At 35.4% G+C, this 20,982-nt stretch overlaps 2 protein-coding genes across 2 annotated transcripts; both read left to right on the forward strand.

The window, feature by feature from the left end:
- The first annotated feature begins 730 nt into the window (after positions 1-730).
- Positions 731-7,383, forward strand: LOC132127310 (MAP3K7 C-terminal-like protein). The gene is made up of 5 exons (XM_059539109.1): positions 731-1,130; positions 1,568-1,649; positions 3,257-3,315; positions 5,755-5,870; positions 7,129-7,383. Exons 2-5 carry the CDS (start codon positions 1,574-1,576, stop codon positions 7,307-7,309), a joined length of 432 nt encoding a protein of 143 aa, XP_059395092.1. The 5' UTR covers positions 731-1,130; positions 1,568-1,573; the 3' UTR covers positions 7,310-7,383.
- Positions 7,384-8,447: 1,064 nt separating this feature from the next.
- On the forward strand, positions 8,448-16,094 carry LOC132127087 (transcription regulator protein BACH1-like). Its single transcript, XM_059538714.1, has 5 exons — positions 8,448-8,577; positions 10,543-10,793; positions 11,155-12,246; positions 13,629-13,835; positions 15,079-16,094. The coding sequence occupies exons 2-5, from the start codon at positions 10,554-10,556 to the stop codon at positions 15,523-15,525; spliced, it is 1,986 nt and encodes a 661-aa protein (XP_059394697.1). The 5' UTR covers positions 8,448-8,577; positions 10,543-10,553; the 3' UTR covers positions 15,526-16,094.
- The last annotated feature ends 4,888 nt before the right edge of the window (positions 16,095-20,982 follow it).

The following is a 20,982-nucleotide window of genomic DNA, read 5'->3' on the forward strand; positions in this document are numbered from 1 at the left end:
ATATCTTTATAGTTTTTATTTTATTTTACATTTCTGTCTTTAACATTTTTTTTTGTAAAATATAAAAATGAAATAAAAATATAAATATATTTAAAATAAGCAGACTAAATAAACCAGATTGATAAATAATAGAATAATAATCAATACAGTAGAATAAATTCATAGATTAATTTGGCTCAAACTAGTTTCTCAAATGGCTCAAAACTCTCTCTCTCTCTCTCTCACACACACACACACACACACACACACACACGCGCGCGCGCACACACACACACACAATTTTTTATTTCCAGTTTTTGCAATCTATTTGATTTTAGTTTGTGTGTGTGTGTGTCCATTTAAATATACAATTTTAATAAATATTTTAAATAAATTTAAATGTAAAATTATTTTGATAAACCTCATATATGTTAAGTATTAATATCACTTATTTAATAATCTAATAACAAACAATTAGTTTGAAGCAAATTAATCTTTGAACTTATTTTAGTGTGTTGATTTATTATTCTATTATTTATCAATCTGTTTTTTTTAATCCACTTTATTTTAAATATCTTTAGATTTTATTAAAATGTTTATATTAATGTCTTCTTTTACATATATATTTTTTACTTTTTAAAAATATATTTAGATTTTTGTTCTGTGGGACTCGTGTTTTGCGATCAATCTGATGCACACAGCTCTAAAAAAACATCTAAACAAAGCACAAAACTACTACTATGAAAAAAAACGAAGGAAAAAAAACCCTCAAACCTTTGCATTGTTCTTGTGAATGTGTAGGTGACTCAGAGCTGATTGGAGAGAAGGACATTGTTGCAGTGTAAAGTCATCTGATCCATTTAATTGACATCTGGCTGGCACACAAAGAATTACAGTGCCACTCTGACAGACTCCTGCTGAAGAGCTGTCATTACATTGGCTGTGTTTGTGAGCCTGCTTTTGGCTTCTCAGTGTACACTGCGAGGATTACGACTAGTTTACTGTGACTTTTTACAACATAAACAGAGGGAAGAAGATCTACAGGATTCTCAATGGAGTGTCTCCAGCTCTGTGTCCTCTGCTGATCGACCCTTGAGGCTCTTTTAAGATTTTTATTACAGAGTTTTCTGTAAATCCGTTTCTACTGTCAGGTAAGGGGCTTTTATTGCTTCCTATAGTCTTATGTCATAAAAATCTTCTTTTAGCTTTAACGAAGTAAACTTACAGTAGCCAATGAACCTTTTTAACAGGCTAAATAGTAGCCTTTTCAAACTTTTCATGACATTAACATTGGGCTTTCCATCTTCTGTAAAAATATATACATTTTAAGCAAAGTAAATATATATTGCTATAAACAAATATGATTTAACAAGTCATTTCAAGACTAAGAACACTGTGCAGCCAGTACAGAGGTATGATCTCATTTGCTGGCTGGACGAGGATTCGTCTCCAATTGTTTAATCTTGATGCAGCTTTGGGCACATGATGAAATCTTCTCATGACCCCTGAAAGGCTGCTGATCTCATACATCTGATGCATGAATAAGGTTCATATCCATCCGTTTAATCTACATCTGCTCTTTTTCTAGGAATAAATGATCACCTCAGCTAGACGAGTCTCTGCAGATAAACCTGAAGTACAAATCGCTTTCAGCTTGGACGAAACCTCGGGTAACGCATCTGCAGATTATTATTTTAGAAATTTTTATGCTTGTGACAAAGACAATGCGACTGAGAGACTGAAATAGAGGTCCACACGATGAATGACTTCTACCAAAATGGCAACAAGCAAAACCCACCCAAAGCCTCTCATGTGGGATCAATTCAACTTTTGCCATCCTTTCCAAAGAAACAGGTGCCCCCTCTATTTTAGTTGATCTCTGGCATCTTAAAAACAAAATATCCACCTAGCCACAAAGTCAACAGCGCTGTCAAAGTGTTTTACAGCTATCCGGGAAAATGCTTTGATGGCAGCTGCTGCCTGGGCATTGCAGCATCAGGTTTCTGTTTTAATACCTCACTGCTGCGTGATTCACTCATTTGCTTTTAGAACACTGGCCTAAATTTAAAAGCATTAAATACTTCACGCTTCGTCGCTACTTTGCCCAGCGTCCATTTTTTCTTTCCTAAAAGTGGAACACAAATAAAGTCCTACACATAAACATGCTACATTTCTTCTTTCCCACGATCCTTACTTCTTTACTTTTTTCTTTGTGTGTGTGTGTTTGTGAGAGAGAGAGACTAACAGCCACTCAAACTAAAACATTCAAATTAATTTAGTTTAACTAAAATAAATAAATAATAATATAAAATAATAAAATAAAATAACAGCTGGAGCAGAAAAGCCAAACTAAAATACATTTACATAACTACAAAACTAAACTGTAAAACAAATATATATTTTTCAAATAAATTAAAATGAAATAAATGCTAAAATAAATAATGCTATTAATTAATAAACAATCTAATAAATAATCTCATTATTTAAAATGTTATTATTAACATCATGCATATACATAATAAAATTTGTATTATATATAATTTCTATATACATTTTAAACATTTGTACTTTTAAATAATGCATTTACAAAAATGAATATGTTTTTCTTATATTATATTTTATTATATAAAACAATGCAAGACTGATTTAAAAAAAAATAATAAAAATAATAATAATAATAATAATAATAATATATAATCAGTCAGTTAGCCAAAATGAGTTGAAATGGTCATGCTCCTCCACACCTGGCCACATTCCGCAGGAATCACGTGCATATCATGTTTCAGATATTACCCTTGCAAATTTTTATGTATATTTATCCTCTAATTGGCCGTCTGGCTGATGCATGACAATAAACAGGCCTGTTTTTAGCTGGCTGCATCAGAGGATTCTCAGCGTGAGTGAGTGAGCCCCATTGGACATAGCTGTCTGTCAGAGCGCTCGCTAAAGACAAGCCATTGTGAAGAACCTGGGAGATAGTTACTTTCAATCTGTCCGTTCAGGATTTGGAGTCCATGCCCGGACAGGTGGTGCTCAAATTTGGCTTTTCACACTGATCTGGAAGCAGTTTCTAGGTGAATGGCCACATGTATGTTAACACAAGGGAAACTGGCCCTAGATCAGCATAAACAGCTAACTGGACATGTTGTGGTGTCGTGTGCACTGTGGTATGATTTAGCTGATTAGATGGATGTAGATGTCACCACCAAGGCCTTGGAGTAAAGATCTCGAACATTAGCATACCAGACGTGTTCCTCTGGCTTTCTCTTCCTCTCAGAGTTGAAAGATGCAGAGGATCCCCTTCCATCATTCCCTGACCTTGAACAACGCCTGCAGGTAAAGTTTATTAATAATCTGTTTAATACGTGACGGCATAGTACTGCATGCTTAGAATACAATTACAGGGTTTGCTAGAGAATGCAGCTTTAATAAGCCTCTAGTAGTAGTAGATATTATACATCTGACTTTATATCTAACTACTAAAGATTGTGGTGTGTGATAATCACAGTTTAGGGTCATAGTGTGACTGGTGTGCAGAAAAAAAACTGTAGAAAGACTAAATCCACTGTGCTAATATTAGGGTTGAACAGCAGATTCAGCAGGAGTGAGAGTATTTTAAACAAGGGTGAAGTGAAGTGATCCTGCATGTAAGCTTCATGAGGAAAGAAGTGAAACCAGACAGGAATAGTCCTATATTAACCCAGAGAACTTTATGAACATTTGCAGATCACAGAAATATATTACTGCTGCTTTAAAATGTTTGTTGTTGTCTCTTCTTTGACTGAGGATATTTGTTTCTCCTTTGACTATTTTCAGTTTAATGCGCATCTTTTATTCAGTTTATTGGGACATCTACTGTAAAGAATCCAACTTTCTCACTGAGGAAATGTTTCAGCAATGCTTCCGTAAGACCACAAGATGGCATTAGTTTTATTTACTTTTAGCTTATCATTAGACTTAACAGGAAATCAAAATTGAATGATAATATCAAACTGACAAATGATAAATTAGAAAGAAAAATAAATGCATTTTAAATACTAATATATTAAATACTCAAATAAAATATGAACATTGTAATTTATTGTTATTATTATTATTGAAAATACATTTATTAAATACAAATAATAACTACATTTATTTTTTTTAGAATCCCAATCATGTAAATTATTATTAATACATAATATAAATACATTTGTTAAATAAAAAAGGGTAATTATTAAATGAAAGCATGTATTTTTTTGCTGCTTCAAGTCAATAATTTATTATCATTATTATTATCAATGTTGTTGTTGATGATGTTAAAAATACTGTGACGAGTGGGGCGGGGCCGAGAGCCGTTCTCGGCCCCGCCCCACTCGTCACAAATACATTTATTAAATACAAAATAATAATTATGATTAAAAATTACATTTAATTCTGACCATTACAAGCCCATGCAAGCATTATTATTATTATTATTATTATCAATACATGAGTATAAATACATTTATTAAAGAAAAGAAATGATAATTATTAATTAATTAATTAATAATTAAAGCCCATCAGTTTTATTATTATAATTGCTGTTGTTTTAATTATTATTATTAAATACAAATCTTTATTGCATAAAAAATATAAAAACATTTAATCTTTGTAACTAGAAGCCCATCAGTTTTATTAATTATTTATCTTATTGTTGTTGTTGTTTGATTATTATTGAATAAAAATCTTTATATAAAAACATTTAGCTCATAAATTACATACTTTGTATCTAATAGACTTTTTGGTCTTATTGTGGACAGTATGAAAAATAAATACTTCCTCATAATCATTCATCAAAATGTAAACTTGCTTTTCTTTTTCGGGTTACGTCCTCCAACTTTTCACAATGTCCTGGCAAACTTTTTTCCCCTTTTAAATATGTTGTTTCACTCAAAAATACTTTACAGTAAAATGGAGCGTGAATGCTGTATCATGCTGACTTGAAGGGTTGGGTTTGACCGTTGACAACATGACTAGATGAGTACTTTTTCGCAAACTATTTCCACATAACTAATACATTACAGATAACAAAAAAAGGCTTTGTCACTTATATCATATACCCTCGTTTTTTAGGGAAAAGTCTAAAGGGAGCAAACTCTTGCTTACATGTGTCTCTTCACATCATGAAATGTGCTGACTATTGTGTAGATTTAAAAAATCTGAAATCTTTATCCTTCGATATATTTTAAGCAACCTATAAAGCTGTTTATGAAATTATTTAGTTTTTATTTAAATTTGTGCTGCTAGGAAGATTCCCCATAAAAGTGTCCCTCTCTGAAATGCTGAAATTGTCATGCACACACCCACACACACACCAACACATTAGGGGAAAAACTGGGAGAAGTTGAAGCGTTTTGTCGTGTGGCTGATATTCTGTAGGACTGTGGCGTGAGTCATTGCGAAAGAAGAAGTTCCTGACACAAAAGGAATAAAAAAAGTCAAGCATCTCACAAATGTTTCCACATATTATGTTTCATCAATTGATTGAACCCCTCCAGTCAGGCTGTATGACGATTCTGTGTATATTCCAGGATGTAGCAGAAAATCCAAATATAACATCATAAAGAAAAAAACGAAGTTCCTGATTCCATCTCTAGTCAATGCAGCTACATCAGACAGACTATAACATATGTGTCAACTAACTCATTAAAAAGAGCAATTGTGGTTTGTGCTGAAGTATTAGGAAAAACAAAACACTCATAGTGTCACCAATAAAAAAATGTGATGTAATAATGTCATTACTTTCCTCACTAGCCGGTGCTGCCGTTTCGGTCTCTAAAGGAGTCCATTGAAGTGTACAAAAACCACTGCAAGATTGCCAACGAGTTCAACCAGGTCAAACATGAAATCGCCAGGCTGGAAGAAAGGAAGTAAGCTTTAAAAATAACTCAAACACAAACATGTATTCATGATATTACTGAGATCCATTTCAAAGTCAGAGCTGTTAGTTACTCTTTTAATTGTACAAACACAATAGCATATTAATAAAGTAATCTTCAATACAGTATGATTTATATAAACACACACATATTTGTGAGTATGAACAGACAGATAAGACAACTGATCAAAGCTGCCATTGTCTGCCTTCATGGAGTCATGTTGCTCTACTGGTTAAAAAAGGCCTGTGTAATCATCACCAGACCTGGCATACTGTATTGTGGTATGCAGGACTTTTTTTTTTTAATTGCAAGACCACACTTTGATGAAAACTGTACAGCCTAACAAGTATACTCCAATTTTTGAGTTTGAGTTTTTAAATAGTACATTATTTTATTTTCAAACCACATACACTACCGTAATTTGCAAACTAGTCTTGAAAATGTATTATGTTAAATGCCTGCACAACTTATATTTGTAAACCATAAATACATTATTTCAATATATCACACACACACACACATATAGAGAGAGAGAGTGAGAGAGAGGCTGGTTCTGGTTTATTTATAGAGGGAAACACAAAACCCTTCTTGTCATCCTAATGCCACTGTAAATTTCCAGTGTTTGTTCTCTTTCTCATTTTCTTTTTTTCCCTCATGTGTTTTCCACACATGAACTTTTTCAGGTACACTGAGTTTCAGATAAAGCACCAAGCTCAACCAGAGAACCATTTCTGATGTTCTCTAGAGATGTTCTGTATATATAGTATGTCTCTGATTCATCCAAGTGCAGTTAAACACTTTTAACCCTTTTCGTTTCCCGCAACCTTCATATTAAACAAAAGACACAGAAACGTGGCCGTCACCACATTACAACCCTGCTCAAACAGTTAATGGTCCGAAGGCCATATGCAGATCATCCGCTGACTCAGTGCTTTTGTGAGCTAGTGAAACATTACAAACCGCATACAAGACACTTCATCTAGATGTCTAGTCTATAATATTTTTTTTTTCCGTTTGAGATCATTGTATCAATTCAGATACCCAATGGCATCAACAGTTTCACTTCCTATGAAATAGTTTCGGGTACAGAACCGCCGACTCTAGTCACCTGTCTGACACATGGCCCACATATGATGTTATTTTGGCACTAACCTTCCATATAATCATTACATTAAAACAGTCATTAAAAGATGTGATGTAACAAATGATTATAACATGTTATTTCCCCGTTTGTGTTTGTCACGCTCAGGAGAGAGCTCATGGCAGAGCTGCTAGAGGATGAAAGGGTGTCAATGGAGTTTGCACGACTTGAGGAGGAATGCAGGACACTTACAGAAGAGAACCAAAGTCTGATAACAGTCCATAGCCAATGCGCACAGCAGCTAGAGACGCTCCGAGTGATCAGTCAAAAGAGGCAGAGCTCCTCCTGACCTTTGACATCAGTGCAAAAGAGCTTTCACCTCTGGGTCTTCACCACTGCTTATAAACATCTCAGCATTCCTTCAGTGCTTGTTTAATGTACTGAAGCTGAAAACTGATCTTGAATCATATGCTTATACTGAGCGACTTAATCAGTGTATATTTAATACATTTTAAGATAATATGGATGGTATTGTGGCCCAAACTTGAGCTGAGAGGTCCCTCACTCATATATGTCTGATATTGCATTCTGAATATATACTGTTTTTCTTCTTTGTGTGTTTTAAGGGCGTGTTTGTTGATAAATGTGCTTCACTAATGTAAACTGTACAAATGAAATGCTCTGCTGTGAAAGACTGCTCTCAGTAAAAGTTTTTATTGTTTACTGTCTGCCAAATACATAAAAAGGGAATTAAGGAATTACATTTCTGTTCAGCTATTTAAGTTCAAGCTAGGTGACTGGTGACGATAAATGTATGACTACACACCATTGTTTAGTCACTCAGCAATAGGGAACTTGGGTTTCGAAATGTGATCTGCTCATTTTAAGACTGTGAAACTCTTCAAAAATATAAATGGCTAACATCCCATCCAACAACACTGAAATACCAGGTGCATGTCCACAACCAGTTTAGCAGCATGAAAGGTTTGCTTCCTCCAAATTTAGGGTTTATTTAGTCTAGAGCTTTGTTTAGTTAGTGAAGTATTCCTGTTATTTATCAGAATTATGATTGTGAATGTTAAAAATGTAATGGCATATGCATATTTTGACATTTAGACTATTTCTATTAGAATTATATAACTCACAACTTATGTAAAGACTCTAAATAAAAAAGCTATTTTGGTATTAAATGAATGATTTTGAGCATTATAATTTTTTTAAGTTAAGAATACACAAAGTGTGCTTGTATCTGGCCACATTGGTCCAAATATTCAATATGCTGAATATTCCATTTCGTTATTGTTTGTAAGCCTCCCAACATGGGACTGAAAAGGTTAAATGTGTCTGTACAGTGGACTGTGGGTGAAAACCATAGTGAAAACCACGGAAGTCTGGCGGCGAAAAGCAAGGAAGTAGTGACGTTAATGATTGACGGCACAGAGGGCCAATAAGAAGAGGGCTGTGTTTGAGAAGGCGGGACAAATTTTTCACATGACACCAGAGTGAAACACTAGCGCCTCCTTATTTTCATAGTTACAAGTGAGCGCTTTAAGCTAGCCGGAGTTAGAATGTAGAATCAAATCCAACTTTTCCTCTCACTGTCCAGTGATATGACAGGTGAGTATAAACGATCTCTTGTGCTTTAGTCAGTTTTGTGTGTCAAGAGAGACAAAAAACATTGAGAATTGAGATCGGTGAACTTTATAGTTAAAGTTTAAAATGTCTAATTTAACTGTAAAAACGTATGAACTGGTTTAATTTAGATATAGTTCTGTTGCACGCCATACGACCGCGGGTTTTTCCAATGATCACGACTTATCATTTCTACAGATGTTTTTTTTTTTTTAATCGGACGTAGGCTGTGTCTTACAACATAATGGGCTTTCTACCTAGAGAGCATTTTGAGCGTCGTAGCCGCGTTCCGAGTGTTATATTCGAACATTTAAAGCGCGCATGGGATGAAGTCTATATAGGCGCTCACTAGGGTTTGTGACAGAAGCGTAATGTTGGGGTTTTATTACATCTATGCGCGTCTGTTGATTTTACTCGACACAGGATTAGGGAAATGAGTTCAAATATTTCCGTTTAACGACATAAATTGCTCCAGCTAAACCGTGAGGCAACCGGTCCCTACGTTCCTCGTAAAGAGGAGGAGTTTAATGGAAACGGACAGACGGGGAAAGTGCTTGCTCATCCTTTATCAGCAAAACCAAGTGAGTCAGCAGTGAGCAGCACACACTTGCGCCACACACACACACACACACACACACACACAGACACACAAAAACACTCATGACTTGACTAGGTCAAATTCTCAGTACACGGTTAAGATAAGGAGCTCCCGTGGGTTAGGACACGTATGTAGTGAGTGTTTCAAAAAGCATTTTTTTCCCATAGACAGTAAAATATTTTTCCAGCTTACTTCCCGTAGAACGAGAGTTTTTAAGAAGTATCACGCGGGCTAAAGCGCTGTTGAATATCAAGTCGGCTGTCAGCTAGACAGTTGCAAATGTGATAGTTTTCATAATAGTTCGATGCAAAAGAAGTTAATACGGAGTAGTTTATGCTGGAGACACAAATTGGCCAGTTAATGAGTAAATAATTCCAAAACTCCTAAAGCAAAGCACAAAACTGGAACAGAGTCGTGATTGGAGTGGTATAAGTTTCCCCTCCACAAACAAAAGTGTCACTCCGTTCTGGTTACATTCCGGGTTTTCCATTTCCTATTCCCTGCTTCTCTCTCTCTCTCTCTCTCTCTCTCTCTCTCTCTCTCTCTCTCTCTCTCTCTCTCTCTCTCTCTCTCTCTCTCTCTCTCTCTCTCTCTTCCTTCGGCTTGCTCCCTTTAGCAGGAGTCCTATTCCCTGCTGCTTACTAGTGAAATAAATATGAGTGCATATTTAGAGATTCTGGAAGTAAAATAGTTTTCTCCATTAACAATAACTTACAGATCCTTAAACAGTTTGTCAACCTATGCTTTTGTTAAAGCCGTCAGGCTATTTCAACTTATGTTTTAAATAATCATGTTAAACAGTGGAATTCTGGGTGGAAAACTACATTGCCACGATTCTGCAAAACAACAACAACAACAAAATACATCAAAACAAGAAAATAGCACTCGCAAGGATCTCTGCTTTAGTGTCCTTCTGTGTATATCTGTGATAATTCACCTCTTTGCTAGTTTGTGGGTTATAACTCTTTAACAAAAGAGAAAATGCTTCTGGAACCAACGCTGCTGAAAAAGATGGTGCTGTAATTTGTAAAAATTGTAAAAACCGTAGGGGTTTTTAATATTGTTTTCACGACATGGACATCTTTAGAGTTAATATATATATTACAAGTTATGCTGGGCTAGATGCTAGAAATTGTTCTTTCGGATTGCTGCATAAAACTTCCATAATATGATTTTGAAACATCTTTAACCACCAAAAGGAAAATTCATGGAAATTCAATGTTCAAACTGTTTAGAAATCGTGGTGCTGTATGTCTAATGATTGAGTTTTATAACCAAATAATCTCAGTTATGATTAGTACACACGACAGTTTCTTTGAATTGAGCACATGTTCCTTGTTTTTACCATACAGATTAACTCAGCATGTCAGTGAAAAACTCCAAGTCGTTTAAGTTCACCTTCCAGTCATCTGTGCACAGTTCCCACGTTCTGCAATGTCTGAATGAGCAGCGGAAGAAAGATCTTCTGTGTGATGTGACTGTTGTTGTAGAGACCCAGAGTTATCGGGCCCACCGGGCAGTTCTGGCATCCTGCAGTGATTATTTCAGCTCTCGTTTGTCCAGTCATACACCTGAAGGAATTATCGTCAACCTTCCTGATGAGGTAACAACATAATTAAAGGTCTTAGATGAAAAGGAAGGAATGAAGGAAATTCATGGGATATCTTTGGCCCAATATTGCGACAGAAATATTTAAAGGGATAGTTCACCCAAAAATTCTGTAATTAATTACTCATGTCGTTCCAAACCTGAAAGACCTTTGTTCATCTTCGGAACACAAATTAAGATAACAAAAATAACTTTATTTAACAATTCTTAGGAACTGTCGTCCGTCATTATAGAGACAGAATTTCCATTTTTAGATGAACTATTCCTTTAATTCAACATCTATGTGAGATATTTTATGCATTTTAATGCACATGATGTAAAAAGTATTGTTTTGTTGTTGTTTTTTCATTTTGAAGGTTACCTCAGAGGGATTCGAACCCTTGCTGGACTTTGCCTACACCTCAAAACTCATCTTTACTAAAGAGAATGTGCTGGAAATCCGTAACTGTGCCTCTGTTCTTGGTTTCAAGGACTTGGACAAAGCCTGCTTCGACTTCCTTCTCCCCAAGTTCTTTGAGAGCAGCAGAAGTGCATCAAAAGTCCAGAGGAAGTGCTGCAAAACCAAATGCTGCAAATCACGAAGGGCTGAATTGAGCTCGATTGACGGGGATGATGTTATTGATGAAGACACATCATTACTTCAGCCCTCGCAGCTTCAGCTTGAAGTCAAAGAGCCATCTTGTCCTCCTTCGGTGGCCATTGACGATGTCGGAAAAAGCTGTCACAGCCAGGAAGACACAGATTACTCTCTCCTGTGCCCAAAGTACCGGAAGTTTCAAATAGCTTGCGGGAAGGAGCGATCCTGTCTGGATGTTTGCGACTCGAAACCCATGTCCCTTGACAAGTCAGAAGACGATTGTCCTTTAAACTGCCTACCTAGCTCAAGCAATGAAGACGGCAAGGAGATCTTCTCATGTGATAAGACACCTCTCATTAGCGATTCTTTCTCAGATTCTCTTCTGCCTGAATGTTGTCCTCTGAATCCTGGACCTTGCACAGGACAGCCATCATTTCCAATCTGTAATGAGTCGGCACGATCCATTTGTGAAAAATGGGGAACGCCCCCTCGCTCAGGCCTGGAGGATGTTGTGAGGCCATGTGAGCTCAAAGCTGACCGATGCTGTGAACAGAGGAGCACGGAGGAAATCGAGGTGGCTAAACAACTCACGTTCTGGCCGGATTCTTGCCAGGCGTCTCCCTCTGGCCTGGGCTTGGTGGCGAAAGCCTTGAATCTCAACTGTCTGAAAAGCTGCCATCCGGATCCCAGAGCAGTGGAGTGTCCGTTCCTGCAGAACTTTGGCGCAGTGGGAGCTCATCTGCACGATGGAGAGGGGGGGCCAACGTCACAGGGCAGTCCATACATGCCCTCCAACCAGTCAGGGGAGGACTCTGACAGCTTTGACACAGAGGGGGACAGTGAGTCTTACAGCAGTGAACGAGTGTGTGAGGTGAGGCCTGCTTGTATTTGTTAGTGGTGCTTCACTGGTGTGAACAAACCCTTATCCCTAAGCTTCTGTGCTTCAACGATGCATGAAATTGTGTGTTTGTTGAGGAAAGATGTGCATTACATTTTTAAGAGATCAAATGTCCAGTTGTCATGATGGACAATAAAATAGCCAATCAATCAATCCATCATAAACTCTATAGACTCAACCTAAGTAGAGATGGAAATTGCTTTATTATGAGTAAACCGATCAAGATAAAAAATATTTTATACAAACAACACAATGATATTATGAATATATTATTAATAATATTAATAATACATTATTTTCTAATCTAAATGGATGCAGATTTGAACTTTTTTTTTTATTTTTTATTTTTTTTACAATTATATTATTATTATTATTTTGCCATTGTTATTATAGTAGCATTTGAATAATAATATATTATTATTATTAATTATTATATAGTAGCAGTGTCATGTTATAATATTATAATCTATTATATTAATTAATTATATTCATATAAGTTTTGTAATAATAATAATAATAACAAGTATAATAACTAAAGTTGTTTTGCCATCTAAATGGTCACAGATATATTGTAGCTTTTTAATTCACAGATTATTCATATTTTATACAAATATATTATGATGTTATTATGATCATTCATATTTCATATTTTTGTGGTTGTAATTATTAACAGTAATTTAATAATAATAGTATTCTTATGATATATTGGTATTGTATTATTTCATAATATTTTCTCTAAATTAATGTATATAATTATATTAATATAAAATTATTATTTGTGTTATCCAAAGTTGTCTTTGAATCTAAATGGTTGTGAATTTATTCTAATATTTGTTTTCTAATTGTTAAGCAACACATTTCTTAAGAAGTTTGTAATCATTTCAGAAAAGTTGAGCAATTCTCCAGCGATACATTAAATTAGTTAATAGCATTGATGGGTAATTTCCTATAGAGACACACCAAATGGTGCAATTTAACAGCAGACCTGCTATTAAATCAGTATTAATAAAGAAATATTGGTCAATCCAACAACTGGTGTGTCTTGAGACCCACATCTTATTAAGTCATTAGAATTTAATACAGTTGGAATAAGCAAAAACCCGGCACCTCTGTAAGCATTTTTAGATTTGTTAATGTTGCTTGGACTTTGCACTGTTCAGTGCCTTTTGAGCAGTCTGGAATCATAATTACTTTGCACACCTGATAATGACTTGTCAGAGTCCTTGTGAGGTCAAAAATCCACACGAGTCCTGAGTGAACACCTTAAAAGAAGCATTAACCCATAAATCTTTCCTCACTGAATGTTGAGCAAAGTTGACAGTGTTTCAAATCTAAACAGATCTGTTTCCCTCCAGATGGCGCTGCCGCTGTCTGTGGATCAGATCGTGTCTCTGAGCAGGAATGACTTCCAGCAGATGCTGAAGCAGCAGTGCTTGACACGGGAGCAGCTCGATGTTGTGCATGACATCCGCAGACGGAGCAAAAACCGGATTGCTGCCCGGCGCTGCCGCAAGCGGAAACTTGACTGCATACACAACCTGGAGTGTGAAATCGAGAAACTGGTGAGTATTCAAAGGATGCTTATGGTCGGAGGGATCCCTAAAGGCTCAAAGTTTATATCTGTGCACTCTTCCAGAACTTCAAATACCTCATTCAGGATTACAACTGCTTATTCAGTGAATTTCACAAAAACATGGATGGATAACATAGCATTTTTCTTCAAGAAAATGCACTATTTAAGGGATTTTTTTTTGTACTAAAAAAACATTTCATAAGATAAGTTATTTTGATTTATTTTGTTCTGTCAATGAAAGTTTTGATTAGGTAGATTCAATTATTTATGATTTATATTTTAATTAAGGACAATATCAAAATAATAATTTAAATATTTTAAATAATATAAATACTATTATTTTATTTATTTACATTTTTATTATGGTAAAGAATTGTATGGTACCTTGATAGCCTTAAAATAATATTTTATGTAAGGTAATTTAATTTAAATTAAAATCTGTTTAGTTATTTTTGGTGTGAAATATGACCTGGACAGGTTTTTGTGAGATTCATCCATACATTTGAATTGCTTGGATAATTCACATCCATTTGGATTATTTAGTTTTAACATAAACAGACTAATAAACTTAATGTGATGCATATCTGTCAGCTGTACATAAATAAAACAGGTAAATAGTACTAATAAATTTGTTTTTAAAATACACAATAATCAGGTTTATATAATCATCATCAATAAATGCAATACCATTTTTGTTTCACAGTGAACAGGTTCATGCTCATTTAAATAAATGCATTTTGAAAATATGACCATTTAATAAAGTCAGATAATAAACTATGCCATGAAATCTTACCTGTTCCGTTTATGTATGATTGATAGATGCGTCACATTAAGTTTGAATAATTTGTTAAAACGGTGCAATCAAATAAAATATACAACTCAAATGTCAAAAAAGAAAATAATATAAATAACAAATCTTAAATCTAGGCCTAAATATTTTTTAAGTGTATATATATATATATATATATATATATATATATATATGTATATATGTATATGTGGATTCGGTAGCACTTTATTTAACAGTCCTGTTCTTCATATATATACTATGTACTTACTATAGTAATTACAATAACTATGTTAGGTACTAACACTGAACCTACCCCTAAACCTAACCTACCCCCAAGTTACTTTATATTAGCAGAACTTTCTTAGATAAATACACTGTAAGTACACTATAAGTACATGTACTATAAAATAAAGTTCAACCATGGTTTCTTTGTGCTCTGCAGAGGAGTGAGCGAGAGAAGCTGACAGCTGAAAGGATCAAGCTGAATCAGATGAAGATGACGGCCTGGCAGAGTTACTCAGGCCTGTATGAGAGGGTCTGTACTGAAGCCGCCCTCAGACCTGAGCAGCTTCAGGTGCTGGCCAAATATTCCTCTCCAGACTGCCCGCTATCTGCCTTCCTGTGCCCCTCTCTAGACCTTTCTCAGAGTCCCCAGGCTTCAGACCTTTCCACACACACCTGTTGCTCTGGAGCCAAACCACCAGTTACTTCCTCAGTGGAGAATTCTGTTGCACAGTCAAGCTCACAGAACCTGTTACCTCTTGGGGTCGCAGAAGCTCAGTCACACACCTGTCTTCCTGACACCTCGCCATTGGAGTGTAGTTCAATGGTGAAACTCGCCACTGATCTGCTCATCGGCAATCATGAAACCGACAGATTGCAAAATTAAATGTGTTGGTTGAAGGAAGGACCATAGAAAATCACTGAAGGACTTTAATTACTCAACTACAGGTGCATTTATAAAAACGTGACATCACTACTGTCCTCGTCCGATCGTAGGCTGTACATTACATTTTATTTTTTTTACTCTAACTCTTTAAGCATTAGCATTAAGTTTGTATTGGTCAGTGTTCAATGAAGTATTCCTTTACCTAAAACGATCATTTATAGACTTAACACACATGTCCCTGAACATCCTCATGCTCTTATGGAATCAACCTCAATTCACAGTATCATTTTTGGACTCACAACACCACAAACCTCATCTCGCAGCTCAATAATAACCTTTTTTCTTCTCAGGGGACATAAAGCTATTAGACTACACGGTGCTGTAATCTGTTTTGGCTGAAACTGTGACACTCAAAATGTCTCAAAACTTTAGAAGAGACCATTAAATCTGGGAATTAAACTCTCAGGTGTTCAGAACTGCACATACTGCAGTTTCACTAATGTTGTTTTTATGTAATTAAAAAAAGTGTTTGTTGTTTTCTTTCATCATTTAAATGTAATGTTATAACACTTTGATTATTCTGCTCTAATGTTTTGCTTGGGACCAAATTATCCTCTTATCAGAAATTTTGTTAATAAATGACTTTAAAAAAATTATACATTTGAAATAGACTTTTTTCCCCCTTTTAATGAGCTAATTTGGTAAATATATTTTTATTTAAAAAGTTTAATCCTATGTTGTTTATATATATATATATATATATATATATATATATATATAAGAAACTAACAATAACAGACGCACAGAAAGCACAAAATTCGCTAAAATGAATAATAAATATTAAAATAAAAGCTAATTCAAAATGATGAGCGCTGTACTAGAATATAAATAAAACTAAAATATCGCGTTATATATATATATATATAATTATTATTATTAAATATACGGTTTGCCTGCATGTCGTTCAATTATTATCTGACCATCGGAGAACCATGATCATGCAAATGTGCGGTTAAATTATCTAAATAGAAACTTAAAATCTAAGGGGGTACTTACTTACATGTAAAGTTAAAATAATATAATAATAATACTAGAGCTGGGGTAACACTCGAACTTGGACTCGGATTCCAATTTTGAATGAACTCGGACTTGTCACGCACTCGGGTGAATTTGTACTCGGACTTGACAGGGACTTGAACATTTTGGACTGAAAAATATTCATGTGTAATGTGTAACAATAAAACCAGCATAAAGTTGAGATGAGAAATTAGATTCGATTCAATAAACAAAATTCAACAAAATGAAAAAAAAAATTCAATGAAAAAAAAAAACGGTTCACCAGTTCTTTTACGCTCGACGTAATGACGTCATTGGTGATGACGTAATGGCGTCAAGTCTATCAAACATTCAAATATATAAAGTCAGTAATCATAACTTTAGTCAGTTAAAAACCTCAAAGTCATGAAAAGTTTACAATTTTTGTAAAAAGTTTTGCAACAACGCACCCAAATACAGTAACAGCAATAATGTACATACAAGGATTTAAGTCTTGAAGATATAAAGTAAATAAATTAGGTGTCATCAGCGCAGAAACCATGATCCACTTACTATACATAATCCATTGCGATTTATTTGTTATAAAATGAACTTACGTTTCGCCAGATTGCCCTTCATTCAAGCCCTCGGTTTACCCGCGCTCATAGCATTAGCACAGAATCAGTTCAGAATCAATCACCAAAAGAATCGAAGTTCGGTTCAGACGCTCTGTGAGTCAGTCGGCTTCATGCTGAATCACGCATGCACAGTATTATCAGCTCCTTGGTTCTCGAATCGTACGTGTCCGAAAGAAACATTTTTTCGGTTCAGTGTACTGATGATCCGAAAACCGATGCAACCGGTTCTTGACTCGAGAACGAGAACCACTCTAACCGGCACGTGCTGCAGTTCAGTATCATCAGCTGCTCTACTCCTGATCATGTTCTGTTTACTACAAACTCAATTTGTGAATGTGTCATCATTAACTATAAATACAGTACAGATATTTCATAAATCATCCCTTATTCCTATTAAACATAGAGTCTTTAGAGTCTTAATTATTGTCCAACTTCCCTGAAAACCCCTTTGGCCTATACATAATCTACAATATACAGATTAGAAACATGCAAAAAAAAAAAAAAAAATCTATATATATATATATATATATATATATATATATATATATATATATATATATATATATATATATATATATATAGTTATAGTTATTTTATCACTTTCCGATGTTTAACAAAATACTTGAAAAATTACACGCATGCGCAGTATCATCAGTTCATCGGTTCTCAAATCGGACGCGTCCGAAAGAAACGGTTTACGGTTCAGTGTACTGGTGATCCGAAAACCGATGCAACCGAGTACCAAAGACAGGAGCAGCAACCAACAGATGCTGCACAACTCAGCATTGCAGGATTTGCAAGACCAGAATTGACCAAACAAGCAGTGCAACTTTAGGATGCAAGTTCTCCAAGACAACAAGAAATTCATAATGCCATCATTAAGGATCTCCTCATTGGCTGCACTTTACCTCTGTCAAATGTGGGGGAGAGGCATTAAATAATTGAAACTTCAGCTTTAACTGGAGGACAATATAGTGTGATACAATTATAAAACAGGTTCATTTGTATTTTCATGCACTTGTAATACAATAAAACCTTTGAAACCTTTTTTGATAGGAAACTAGTTCTGTTGACATGAAATAAAAATGTTAAATGGCAAAGACTAGTTGTAACAGTGGTATTTTTTTATTAGCCTACATTTTTATATTGCCATTGGTTTAATGGGTTGAAAGGTTAAAATATTAATAGAATGTAAAAATTTACAATACCAATTTATAATCTTTTTAATTTAATTACTTTCTGGACTCGACTCGGACTCGCCCTTTAAGAACTCGGACTTGAGTCCAACTCGGCCCCTTTTGGACTCGGACTTGATGTTTAAAGACTTGGTCTTGACTCGTACTCGACAAAGGTGGACTCGGACCAAACTCTAAATTGTAATAGAATGATTAGTTATGTCCGAGTATGTGACGTGACTGTTGACGTGGGGGGAACGGAGAGAAAAAGGAAGTAAAGTGTGTGTATAGCGTGGCTGCTGAATAGTTGTAAACGAGTTCATTAATAGTCTCAGTAAAAGTTCAAAGAACATATTCCAGACTGGACATTGAATTCTTTTGCAACACATCAAGGGATTATTAAAAAATAATACCATATTTCTTTATGTACATTGATATAGTTGTACCAACAGATGGCAGCACCCACCCAAACATTGTTGCCAAGTCCGCTGTTTTCCCGCGGAATTGGGATACTTAAACACTGTCGCCGAGGGGTTATTTTTATGTCCTCGGGTTTAAGCGACCCAAACAATGTGATTTATACCAGGGAAACCCCTCCAAAAAGTTGAATTTTACCTCACCGGATTGTGATTTTTACCGGGGATCCCTTCCAAACGTGATTAGGCTAGTTTTGAGTAGCAATTAGGCGGGTTTTGTTGTGAAGACCTGGCAGCCCTGCCCAGACAATATTTCGTATTTTCTCAGTCTCCTCGCGTTTGATAAACTATCATAAATTAAAGCACCTGTAGCTGCGTCTGTAATATGTAAACACGCTCTAGTCTAACCAAAGACAGCTCGAGGATAAATTTGTGATATAATTTCATATTACAATCTGTGTTGTCTCAGTACTAAGAATGTGCGCTGGGATAATGACAGGCTTTGAGGCATTTTTCATCATTTCAATCACTTTTATGGATACGTTCTGTCCGGCTGTCAGCTACAGAACAGTTCATGTTAGTGTTCTGTTCCCTTGGGTTAAACTGGCACATTCATCAGTTTCTGTACAGCGACAGCCATCGGTTATAATTGATCTTCACTTGACAAACGACCATCAGAAAACAGATTCTTTTTTGGTATCTCAGTAGAATTCTGGTATTAGTTTTACAATAAATAAATAAAAATCATATTAATGTTCATATTATAGTTGAAAAAGGACACCGTAATAAGGAAAGAATGAGTGAAATAGGTAAACTCTGCCACTGGATGTCTTTCTTAAAGCAACATCTTCATAAAAAAATAAATAGGCTACATTTTCCAAACCTATATGACCTCTGACATGTAGCTAACACAAAAGGAGAGGTTTAAAAGAATGTCCAAGCTGCTCTTTTCCATGCAGTGAAAGTGGATAGGGACCAGTCTCTCCTTTTGTATTCTTGCTTGGAAAGGCATGAGAATGAGTAAATTATCAAGGGCACAATTTCATGCAGTGTGTCTTTTTTAAAAGACAACTGATGTTTTCTGCCAAGGTTGTGGTCATGAAGCTTAAGATAAGATATCGAAAAAAGAAGAGGTCTTCAGAGAGGAACACAGATGCATCCTTCTGTGAGACAAATTGATTTGGTGGATGATAACTGGATGTGGCTTTCCTTTATGTCCAGGTGCCATGGTTGTATTTTAACGTGCCACAGGGAGCACAAAGTCCCTCACTGTTTTGAGAGGAGTTTCAGGTAAGATGAGTGGTGCATGTCATATGCATTTAACCTGTGACCTCATTCATTCAAGATTACAATGATGAAGACAAAAAAGAGAGGAACGGCTTGGAGGTTTTGATTAAGAGTTATGAGGTTAGCAGATTAGGGACAGGGAAAACAGTATTACGGCAGTCTAAACCGAATCCTAGAATTAATCAAAATACTAAAAAGGAAAAAAAAAACCTTAAGCTGGCAGTAAACATCACATTCAGCAGCACAGTAATATTATGCCATCTGTGTGGATTTGAATAAAAGCTCTTATTCACTGATGCACTACACAAGTATAGAGATATGATATATTTACTTGGTATGAGTCACTGATACGTTTTCCCTGATACTTTTGCTGAATTTCCATGTTTTTCAGAACATCACCCCCACAATCCCAGCCATGCCCTGCATCACTGACAGAAATGGGCATTATAAGCCTGATCTTGATCTTATCAAGACCTTGTTCAAGAGTAAGCGAATAATTCTCCAGTGCCTGAATATAATGGTTAGTAAGATAACAGCACCCACTACACACCTTCTCGCTTTCCTCTCTTGACCTCACACAGACTGGGTGTCTTGAGGTCTGCTTCTGCAAAAGAGTATCATAAAGAAGCTAAATCAAAAACTTCATTAACATTTAAGTGCCACAGTAATGGGATAAAGCTCATAAAAAATGGACACAAGAAACTTTCGACCACAATTAAACTACTCACTTTCCCGTTCCTTGAGTAAAATGTCCAAGCTGCAGTTTTTTTTAATAATCATGAAAGTTGTTTTGTCAGTCTTAGTGCTTGACAACCTGTGTTGTATCAAAGAAGAAAAAAAAACAACAACAACAACAAAACTCACCTGAAGAACAACGTAAAAAAAAAAACCCATTGCAAATGCAAC

The sequence above is a fragment of the Carassius carassius genome, chromosome 45 (assembly GCF_963082965.1).
Source record: "Carassius carassius chromosome 45, fCarCar2.1, whole genome shotgun sequence".
NCBI classification, from domain to species: Eukaryota; Metazoa; Chordata; class Actinopteri; order Cypriniformes; family Cyprinidae; genus Carassius; species Carassius carassius.

What these genes read in the sequence shown, in the direction of transcription:
- LOC132127087 (XM_059538714.1), top strand. Translation starts at nt 10,554, where the DNA reads ATGTCAGTGAAAAACTCCAAGTCGTTTAAGTTCACCTTCCAGTCATCT. An exon ending in TCGTCAACCTTCCTGATGAG is followed by an intron (nt 10,794 to 11,154) that starts GTAACAACATAA and finishes TTCATTTTGAAG; the next exon opens with GTTACCTCAGAGGGATTCGA. An exon ending in AGTGTGAAATCGAGAAACTG is followed by an intron (nt 13,836 to 15,078) that starts GTGAGTATTCAA and finishes TGTGCTCTGCAG; the next exon opens with AGGAGTGAGCGAGAGAAGCT.
- LOC132127310 (XM_059539109.1), top strand. Translation starts at nt 1,574, where the DNA reads ATGATCACCTCAGCTAGACGAGTCTCTGCAGATAAACCTGAAGTACAA. An exon ending in ACCTTGAACAACGCCTGCAG is followed by an intron (nt 3,316 to 5,754) that starts GTAAAGTTTATT and finishes TTTCCTCACTAG; the next exon opens with CCGGTGCTGCCGTTTCGGTC. An exon ending in GCCAGGCTGGAAGAAAGGAA is followed by an intron (nt 5,871 to 7,128) that starts GTAAGCTTTAAA and finishes TGTCACGCTCAG; the next exon opens with GAGAGAGCTCATGGCAGAGC.